We start from the raw sequence: 10,815 nt of genomic DNA, 5'->3' as shown, positions 1-10,815 counted from the left end.
GCTTCTGTTAGCTTCAATTAGCTTCAGCCAGCTTCAATTAGCTTCAGATAGCTTCTGCTAGCTTCTGCTGGCTTCAGTTAGCTTCAGCTAACTTCTGCTAGCATCAGTTGGCTTCTGCTAGCTTCAGTTAGCTTCTGCTAGCTTCAGTTAGCTTCTGCTAGCTTCGGTTAGCTTCAGCCAGCTTCTGTTAGCTTCAGCCAGCTTCAACCAGCTTCTGTTAGCTTCAGCTAGCTTTAATTAGCTTCAGATAGCTTCTGCTGGCTTCAGTTAGCTTCAGCTAACTTCTGCTAGCATCAGTTAGCTTCTGCTAGCTTCAGTTAGCTTCTGCTAGCTTCAGTTGGCTTCGGCTAGCGTCAGCTAGCTTCTCCTCACCTGTTGAACTCGTAGATGTCCTCAATGTTCCCGAAAAGGTCGCAGACCAGCTTGGGGTGGTTGGACAGTTCCGACTCGTCGATGATGTGAGCGAGGTAATCCTGAGGAGGATGAGGAGGATGAGGATGAAGGTTTTCTCTTTCTGGATTTATTCCAGTTTCAGAATTCAACATAAATAAACTGAAGTCACATCTAAAAAATCAAGAGAATTGAATTAAATGTTAATAATTTTTATACATAATCGCAAAACAGTTTTGATTGTAATGCTGACTTTCCTCCAGCAGGGGGCAGACTGGATCTGTTGGATCCTTCAGTTTGGAGGAAATCAAAATGTATCTTTATGGTATTAAATGGAAAAATTTGTTATTTTGTACTTTTTTAAAGAGCTCATTCAGTATTTAATATCTTTTAAAGGCACTCACACTGATGCTAAAAAATAAAACAAGTCTTTTTATTTATTTTGACCAAATATCATCCAGCTTGTATCCATGGATCTATCTGTTGTTTTCTGGGTTGTGGAGCATATCCAGGTTAAAATGTCTCCCCTGGTTCTGGTTCTGATCTGTGTTGCTAACTGTCTCTCTCTCTCTCTGACCCTGGGCGTTACATAAGCAGGTAATCCCTGCTAATCTGTTAATTAAAGGGCCGGCCACTTCCTCCAGCAGCAGGACATGTCCTCCGCCTGTCCGTGTCCCCGTCAGCTGAATGTCCCCTAAAGAAATGAAGCAGCTTCTTGTTTCAAGCTGAACTTCGTGGATTTGAAAAACACCCGTCAAACAGAGGAAATCTTTTTGGAATCAGCCTGAAATGTCCGAACCAAAAACCTGTTCAGGTGAAAATGAGAGACCTGAACTGCAAACTCACTGCACAGAAAGGACGACCTCCAGACCAGCAGGGGGAGCCGATGGGACCGTACCCTCACTGAAAACACGGTGTCAGGAACTTTTATTGTGGTTGAAATGACTAGTCAGCTTAATCGCAATGATTGATAAATAATTGTCAACTAATATAATTTATCCAATTATTAATCAGCTAATTCAGTAATCAACTGATTAATAATTAATGAATTAAATCATTTGCATCTTCTGAAGTATTTCTAATATTGAATCAAAAAGGTTGAAGTGGTTAAATGAAAAATCTGCAGTGTGAATGTTTTTGAAAATTGTGATGATTGATCATTAAAATATAATTGATTAATTGTCAGAATAACCAATAGAACAATCGATTACTTTGGTAATCGTGAGCTGCAGCTCTAGTTGTATCTCTAGTAAAGTCCATGAAGAGGAGGAGAGCATCCGATTGGTCCGATCAGCAGGAATGAAGGTCAGACGGACAGGAAGAGCCAACATGGCGCCTCTGACTCACCTCCACTATGATCTTCAGGTCTCTGACGTACATCCGCTCCGTCTCGATGATCTCCATGACGATGCGATCCAGATACTTCAGCTTGGGGTCGGGCACCATGGTGGCGCCCACGAAGGGCAGCCGGCGGCTGGACGCTCGGCTCGGAGTCGACGCTTTGTTGTTGTTGTTCTTGTTGTGAACGAAGCTCCGCCCCCTTTTCTCAGGACTCGGGTTCTGGTTCAGGTCGACGCCGGAGGACGCCTCGGACTCCGGCGGCGGGGCGACGTAGTCGTCCCTGGAAGACCCGGACCCGGAGGACAGCGTGGAGATCAGGCTGAGCGGGCGCTGGCCCGACGCCGGCGGGTCGGAGGGGTCAGAGGGCGTGGCAGACGGAGCGCGCTCATCGCTGCTGATGGAGGCGATGGACAGGCGAGGCGACTCTGACGACCACACAAAGAAATCACATCAGAAAACAAGTCAAAACCACCATCTTGTGACCATACCGCCCCCTATGGGCTCAAACTGCCAATTACAACCAAAAAGAGAATCCAGGGAAAAACGTTTAATATCAAAACTGCCAGAGACCCGACATAATCAGGAGCAGACGCGCTATAACGGGAAATTTCTCATGTAAAGGGGATTCAGAACCATTTTAACGAGATGGAAAAGGCGCTACGAGGAAACGTCATTAAAGCAACAACTTTGTTAAAATAAGACGCAAAACTTTTTAAAATAAGAAACTTTCTCATGTAAACGAAATGCATAGCATCTGAGATTTTCAGCTTATTAAACCAAAATTAAGCGCACACCACTCCAAATTGTGCATAGGGGCTGGCTTCAGTGAGTTGCGGTTCAAAGGTCACTGAGTCCAGAAAAAAATGGACTAAAACTGTGGATCTTCTGGCATCTAAAGTAAAACCGTAAGGAGTTTGTTTCAGGTTCCTGCAGGAACAGGAAGTGAAAAATGAGTTTAAAGGAAACACTCCTGACAAAACACCAAAGCAGTGAATCACAAGCGGCTGCAAACGTCTGAGGCACTCCAGGAATGGAGAGTTCATCGGGTTCCAACAGGCAGAAACTGAACATTCCCAAAGATCTTTACGCTCCTTTCAGCTGATCGATTCAAGAGAAATCAGAACAAAATGAACAGAACCACAAACACTGAATCATGATTTAACCCAGTGAGGCGGCGCGCCGCTCCTTTAAATGGAGGACAAACGGCAGGTTAAAGTTCAACTGACGACTCCTGGGATTCCCCAAGGCCCCCGACTCGGCCCACTTTAATAAACTTCAACTTTTATTCACTGACCAGGACCAGAACCAGGACCAGAACCAGGACCAGGACCAGAACCAAAACCAGGATCAGAACCAAAACCAGGACCTTCTCTAGAGCAGAACCTGAGGTTCTGTTCAAACAGCTGCTCCTCCTTTGGAAACACAAATTAAATACAAATGAAACCTTTGCAAAGGTCAAAGGTCATCATGCAGAGATGTGTTTGGCCTCCTTGCAGATTTTCTCTGACTTTTTGTCACAATTAAAATCGAAAAGGAGACAAAAAAACTCAAACGTATTAATACAGAATAATAATATAATGTTTCACCAGAGAATCATTTTATCTCTGATGAGAAGAAATGACAGTAAAACATTTAATTAGAATATTCTACAAGGTTCTGTTTTAAAATCCATCAGTTTGTATTTAAATAGTTTGATGCATAAAACTATTTTACTTAAATATTCAGTATTAACTCAGCTGATAACTATATTCAAACTATAATTTTACAAAGAATAAAGCAGATTAAAATGGATTTTTGAGCATTTTGAGCAACTCGATTCTCTATAGAACTGATTTTTCTGCACCTCCAATATAAACAATATGAATAATAAACATGTTAATGTAAAAACTCTCGGTATCATGATATGCAAAACCCATTAGAAAGAGAAAAATAAAAATTAAAACGCTTCTTTTTGAGATTTGTATCTTATAATTACAATTTTATTAAAATGAAACCCAAAACTCAATAAAACCAGAGCATTTTTGTTAAAACTAAATCCAAAACTAGTTAAAAACACAAACGATGTCACAGTTTGGCAGAAAGTCAAATTAGATGCAAACCAAAATTCTCATTAAAATGAGAAAACTTTTTTTAACAAAATATAAAAGTTGTTCTGAGGTTTGAACAAAGTAGCAGAACAGAAAGTGGAAAACTCAGCAAAGTCCAGAGAGCTTCAGGGTGAGGAAGAGGAGGAGAAGAAGGAGGAGGAGGTGGAGGAAGAGGAGGAGCAGTGGAGTTTGAATGAAAACATTCGTCCATGCTGCGGCGGTCCGTTAGCCGCCCAGCGAGGCGTTCACTGACCCTGCAGGAAGTTTGTGGAGCTGATCCAGTCAGTTCCCATGAAACATCTGGACTCCTGTCAGGTCCGTTACGCCCAGCAGAACCTCGGATCAAAGCCAGAACCCGACAGAACCGGCAGGAAGCCCGACCTTCACGGCTTTTAGAGAATTTCACTCACCGATCCGGCGCAGCGGCCGGCTGTCCGAGGCGCTCCTGAAGCAGATCGTCACCTTCTGCTCTGAGCAGGAACACCTGACCACAGCAGCTGCTCTTCCTCCTCCTCCTCCTCCGGCCAGGCTCCTCCAGAAGCCCCTCTGATACCCCATCTGTTTACTGGGGTCTGATCTTCCTGCAGCTCAACTGCAGCAGAGAGGGAAGGTTTAACACAGGGAGGAAGAGGAGGAGTTCTGGATCAGAGGAGGAAGAGGAGCAGGAGGAGGAGGAAGGTCTGGGACTGGAGGTCAGTGAACTAACCACCAAACACACCGGGAGGTCACAGCGCCCCCTACAGGTCACCGAGTCACAACAAGCAGGTCCAGCACAGAGAATAAAGAGGAAGGATGTATAAATGAACCCTGAGTTTCTCATCTGGTGGGAATGAACTGGGACCAACCAGCTCTTCTGGTCCGACTAAACATTTAAAACTCATATCTGCTCTCTGATTGGTGGGCGTGTGCTGCTCTCTGATTGGTTCAGAGCCAAGCAGGTCAAAGTTCCCCTGCAGTTATTGTTGCCATGTTTACAGAGCCATAATTACGGCTGATGTTTACACAGCCGTGTGTTTGGAGCCGCTCCTTCCGCCAACTGATGGTATCAGACCCAGACCCAGCGGTTACTATGGAAACGGGCCTCAAGTCACCTCAACTTAGAAGTGGACTAAAGGTCAAAGGTTAGAAATTTGCTAATCAAGCGTACAAGAATTGAACCTCTTGATTTTCTCCTTGTTATTCCGGCTGAATCGTCTCCTCTGCTTCTTTATTTCTTTATTTGCACCGTGTGTGTAAAGCAATAAAAAAATTAAAGGTGACACACGGTGGCTCAGAAGTTTACATACCCCTGGTTCTCTGCCTGCTCGGCTCATAGGAAAAACAAACAGTCGAGAGGAAAAGTGTCATAAATAAAGGTGCAGTACAAAAGTTTACACACCCTTAAGCTAACACGCTGAGTAAACACAATTTGGTTCAAATTTAGCCTTCAGTCTTTATGGCTGAGAATTCAGCATTTCTACTGGAAACATTAGGCCACAGGGGGATAAGAAACTATAATTTAAAATACTTTATTTATCCCAAAGTTAAAATATTGAAACTCAGCCCAGTTTCTGCAGAAGTAGCAGTCAGTATCTGAAGAGGCCTCTGACCTGCTGCTGTGTGACCATTATGATAGCTCAGTAGCACAGCATCATGTCTGGGATGACACCGTCTGTTCGCTAGCTCTGCTAATCCACCTCCTTTGCTTTAGCTGCTCCTCTTTAACCCGTTTGTTGAGAACGCCAGCAGAGAGAGCCAGGGATATGATTCATGTCAATTATGATGGCTGAACTTCCTCTTTCTCTCTCTGGCTTTGGCGATGCTAATCAGTTGCTCCCAGTTGTAAAAACAATACCTTGTTGCCATGGTTACGCATCATAACAGCCTGTATGATCAGTTTCCGTCTCGTCTTTGTCACTAATTTGTGAAAAACTTCCAGTTTTTGTAGCATTGCATCATCTTCTGTCCTGTGATGTTTAAAATGCTGTGGAAATTGCTTACATCCCTCCTCCTGGCTGATACCTTTAAGATCCTGTCAATGCTTTGTAACCTCTGGCTTTATATAAAAGACCTTAAAGGTCAAAGATCATATAAACCATCAATGCAACCTGTCTACTGTAGTACCAGGGTAATCAGTTGACTGGGATTCAGAATGAAGCTACCCTGACACATGTAGCCAGCTAGTCTCTCTGTATGGAACGCCTGGAATGCCAAAAATACCGGGTGGGGAAAAAAATAACAGAGGGACTGATGGACTTTATTCCAGGTAATCAGAGTCAGGTGAGAACTTCAGAGGACTGAAAGATAAATAAAACTGTTAGGCTAAACCAAATATTAACTCAAAGTAGGCCTGGTGATATGGCTTCAAAATAAAAGCTCTGATTTTTGGTATTTTTAATACCAGATTCAATTTTAATCTTTTTTTTTTCTAGAAAAAAAAAGTAATTACAGAAAATATTTTTTAAAAGTGGCTTTTATTTCAATCATTCCTTCTGCGAATTGTACAACAAAGAATAATATGTTTTATTTCATTACGAGAAATAAACTTTACCAAAAAATAAGTAGAAAATTGTTGTTTTAATAAGAATCGGGATCAGACATGAGCAGCTCAGTTTATGTTGTTTTCTTCTAAATAAACTCAAAGAAGTGAGTAATTTAATGCTGTTGTGTTAAAAGATGAAGTATTTAATTTTCTATAAAACTTATACCAACATAGAAATTCACAAGACAATTAACATTGCTCATTAAAATTTTTTTGTTGGGGTTTTCATAAAATCACTATTTCATTCTCCTAATATTATGACTTTATTGTCATAATTTAAAAATAAACTCCGTTGTAGAGTTTACCTGAACTGAAAGCTGCAAAACTCTCTTTTCAAACAAGATGGCAGCTCAGTTGGTTAATGGAAACCAAAAGATCACATTGGTCATTTATTTTAAAATCCAGATTTAAATGTAAAAAAAGGATCTTGATTGATCAATAGACAACCAGGTGCTGCATTTCTGTTCCCCACTGAGGGATTTTATTGTTATTTCATTGTTACTGAGTTATGGTGAATATTTATTATAGGTCTGAATTTATTTAAAAGGTTGTTTTTCTTTGTCTAAGACTAAAACGTTTGATATTTGTGCATCTGAATCATTTAAAAAACATCCGTCCTCCTCCTCACCTTCCCTGCTGCCGTCAACCTTTACTTCACTTCCTGTCTGACCTACAGGAAGCTCTGAACTCTGCAGGGGGTGATGATCGGTAAAGGTCAAACAGAGGTCAGCATGAAGAGTTTGAACCTTTACAGAACAGAGTTTGTCCTGATCCGACTCAACGCGTCATCGTCTGTCTGTGCTGCTCGGGGTTTGTTTGTTTGTGTAACGGAGCGTCTTGGGGGGGCGGGGCCGCGACCCAAATAATGCTCGACTGTTCTGAAGACACAACGGCGCTCTTCAGGGTCGACGCGTCGTCATGAGGCGACGGCGCAGAAACCCTGTTTCTGTTCTTCACTCATATGAGGACGAAGCGTCAAACTGCAAACAACATTCCTGATCCACATGTTTGAGGTTTAAAGTCCCGTTTTCAGCACTTTAGATACAAAAACAACTTAATACCAACACACAAACATCCAGCCTATCAAAAGCTTCTTCCATCAGATACTGAATGATTTTACGTCATGCATCTGCCTTCAACTTCCACAAAAATAATAGAAAAAGTTCTGAGCCATTAAATTGGAGTCCAAACTAATGGAGTAACACCTGGGCCACAACAACAAACTAATCTGGTAAATAATTCACAAAATGTGCAAGAAGAACAGACGGGAAGATTAAAAAAGACATTTAAAATAAACTGATATACTTTAAAGAGGAAGTGAAGATCAAATATGATAAATGTAGGTGAACAAAGCTCACAGGTTCAGAGATAAGACTGAGAAATCATAAAGGTATGCTAAAGTAAATAAAGTGAGTCAGCCTAAAACAGACCAAATGGAAGAAAAAACAAAACAACTGATACCAGCTAAAGATTGGCTGAAAAGAGTTAAAGATACGGCAAACTAAATAAAACTAAACTAGCAAACTGAAGGCAAGTTATTCTAAAAGAAGCTAATTTAAACTATGATAAACTGGAATAAACCAAATATGCTCTGTTAAGCTAAACAAAGTCAACAGCTCATTAAGATCAAAGCACAAAAGTTAGCATGGACAAATAAATGACAATTATCGACAATAGGATGCTAAGCTAATTAAATAATTAAATGCTAATCTAAGCTACAGGGTCTCCAACTCCAGTCCTCAGGGTCTGTGTCCTGTTTCTGATTCTCCAAACCTGAATAAATGGCTAAACTGTCTCTATAGCGTGGGAACCAATCACTGCTAATGCTAATTATTAAAGCCATTAAAACCCTCAGTTTAAGACCCACTTCCTTAGCTAGCATAAGATGAAATATGCTAAGGAAGTGGAAAAAATTACACATTTCGCCCAGTCAAAGTCCAAATATGTAATACAAATTACATATTTTATCATTATTGGAGCCTTGCAGCAAAACTTTGCTCAGTATGTACATTTAAATGAAACTGGATGACAAAAGTCTGTCTATCCGTAAAGGTCAACAAATGTGAATTAAAGCATAAACAAGGTCAAACAAACATTTTAAGATGTTAATATTTCTTGCAGTAGGTTCTTCATGTTCTCTGTTGTTTATTATGATTTTCTTGAAGTCTTCATGTTTTTATGTTTTGAACCAGCAGAATCTCTTAACTTCCCTGAATTCACTGTTTTTTAATTCCAGTTTCTTCATCAGCTGACAGCCAGACGCTCTGACCTCTGACCCGAGATGCTCAGAGAGGCGTAAGCCGGCAGAAACGGCTCAGGCGTGTTCCAACGTCTCCTGACAAAACGTCTGTTACCCAACCCGCATTCCAGCTCATAACGCATCACTTTTTATCTGAAAACACGCAGACAGGCGGCGAGGTGAGTCACAAGTTAAAACCCAGAGGAGAGATTCACCTCTTTGTCTGAGGGAGGAAGAGGAGGAGGAGGAAGAGGAGGAGCGGTGTCTGGAACGGCTCGCTCTGAGAACATTAACTCCTTGTTTCCACCGAGACCAGAACCGCCTGCAGCTGCTTCAGGTTCCACAGCGAGCGTTTAATCTGGCCTAAAGACGAGGTAATCCCGCTGCTCAGATTAACCTGCACGGAATAATCAGCCGCAGGTAACAGAACCGGGACAGGAGAACCGGGGCAGGAGAACCGGGGCAGGAGAACCGGAACAGGAGAACCGGGACAGGAGAACCGGGACAGGAGAACCGGGACAGGAGAACCGGGACAAGAGAACCGGGGCAGGAGAACCGGGACAGGAGAACCGGGACAGGAGAACCGGGACAGGAGAACCGGAACAGGAGAACCAGGACGACACCTGGATCCAGGAAGCAGTGAAGTCCAGAACCACGGGTCAAAGCAGAACCACGGGACACACAAATATGACCAACATGAACAAACTATGCGACAGCAACACAAATTAGAACATATTCCATAATTCTCTTTACAAATTTAAAACTAAAAAGTTCCCTGAATTAAAACTTGGAGAGAATCCGCCTGAAAACACCAGAACAAAGGAGATATCGTGGAATAAAAATGGACAAAATCATTAAAACAAGCTCAATAATTTCTCCCTGGCTTATTGGTCTCAACCGGCTCTTATTTTGAAGGACAGTTTGGTTTCCACATAATCCATAATTCATTTTATTTATTTTCCAGTTCCTGTGTTAAATATTTGCTAGGAATGAAAGTTTACTGGTTTTCCATTATTCTGCCGTTATCATTATATTAGTTCAGATGTTCTCAAAACAACAATATTATCAGGCCTGGCAACACGGTGCTGGCAGCATCATGCTGAGGGGCTGCTGCTCTTCAGCAGTGACAGAAACTCTGATTTGACGGAAAGATGGAGAATCACCATAAACATGCAGCCAGAGACACAACAGATGGTCTAAATCACAGCAGATTCAGGAGTTCTGCATGGCCTAGTCAAAGTCCAACAGAGCTTGAACTGTTTTTGTGAAGAAAAATGGGGTAAATAACATTAAAAACAGGCGTAGATGAAGCTCAGGAGACGATGTTCCTCCTGCTGCAGCTCCATGATCTGCTGAGTCACAACAATAGTAAAATCAGCTCAACGGGGTGAAAACTTTTCTTCACTCCAGAATTCAGATTAACGCAAAAATTTTTAATTAAGTTCAGAAACAAGAAACAAGCTGGAAAATCACCAATTTAAACCATCAAAACTAAAACCTGCATCTGTTACCATGGCGATGCAGGAGCGACATCACACCTTATGTAACCCCATCACCAGGCGGTTCCCATGGCGATTAACGGTCATGTGACCCGAGCTTAGCTGCAGCAGCCAGAGGGGAAAATCAGTCTCCAATAATCAGATCAATAACCCCTGAGAGACGGTTTCCACGGCAACGGCCGGGAGTGGAGACCTCCTGCTGGTCGGAGTCTGACCCCGAATCAGACGTCTGAGCATCAGAGCTTACCTTCAGAGGAGAACGCAGAACCAGAAACAGAACCAGGACCGTTCGGGTCCGACTCTCCTCGGTTCTGATCAGACCCACAGAGTTCACCTGACCACCTGACGGGAGGGGGCGGGGCTTAATCCAATTAGGCTGAGAGTGCAGCCAGAGCCGGGCGCCACCTGCAGCTCGGTAGCAACAAACCTGCAGGTTTCCTGAAATCAGGTTTTACAGTGCAGAGAAAAAGTATTCACACCCCTGGGACTTTTGCACGTTTTGTCACGTTCAAACCTCTTTTACTGGGCTTTTATGTAAAATGCATAGATTTGAAGTGAAAATCAGATTATATGCGGTTAATTTACAAGTGGCATGGATCTGTTTCTAGGGAAGCCCTGAAAGGCAAAAACTACTTTTAAAGTCTGATCAAACTTTCTGATTCTCTCAAATATAAAAGTCAAGTTCAAGTGAAAAAATGCAACATTAAAATATAAAAAAAAATTCCCCTCTCACCCTCC

General features: G+C 42.2%; 1 protein-coding gene across 6 annotated transcripts in view; it reads right to left on the bottom strand.

The window, feature by feature from the left end:
- Positions 1 to 10,815, bottom strand: part of LOC106961536 (pleckstrin homology domain-containing family G member 3) — a 33,722-nt gene that overhangs the window by 13,834 nt on the left and 9,073 nt on the right. For 3 of the 6 annotated variants that reach the window (XM_015055324.1, XM_015055325.1, XM_015055329.1), the window contains exons 1-3: positions 4,229 to 4,391; positions 1,738 to 2,156; positions 373 to 473 (exon numbers count right to left, since the gene is read on the bottom strand). In XM_015055324.1, the coding sequence (XP_014910810.1) occupies positions 373 to 473; positions 1,738 to 2,156; positions 4,229 to 4,376 (668 nt within the window). In that variant the 5' untranslated portion in view covers positions 4,377 to 4,391. Of the gene's footprint in view, positions 1 to 372; positions 474 to 1,737; positions 2,157 to 4,228; positions 4,392 to 10,089; positions 10,127 to 10,815 lie in introns of those variants that run through there. The other 3 variants (XM_015055326.1, XM_015055327.1, XM_015055328.1) reach the window with 2 other exon arrangements.

The sequence above is a fragment of the Poecilia latipinna genome, unplaced genomic scaffold (assembly GCF_001443285.1).
Source record: "Poecilia latipinna isolate Pla-1442-1.1 unplaced genomic scaffold, P_latipinna-1.0 Scaffold1310, whole genome shotgun sequence".
NCBI lineage: Eukaryota > Metazoa > Chordata > Actinopteri > Cyprinodontiformes > Poeciliidae > Poecilia > Poecilia latipinna.
Note: the sequence above shows the minus strand (reverse complement) of the source record. Positions and strands in the feature narration are given on the sequence as shown.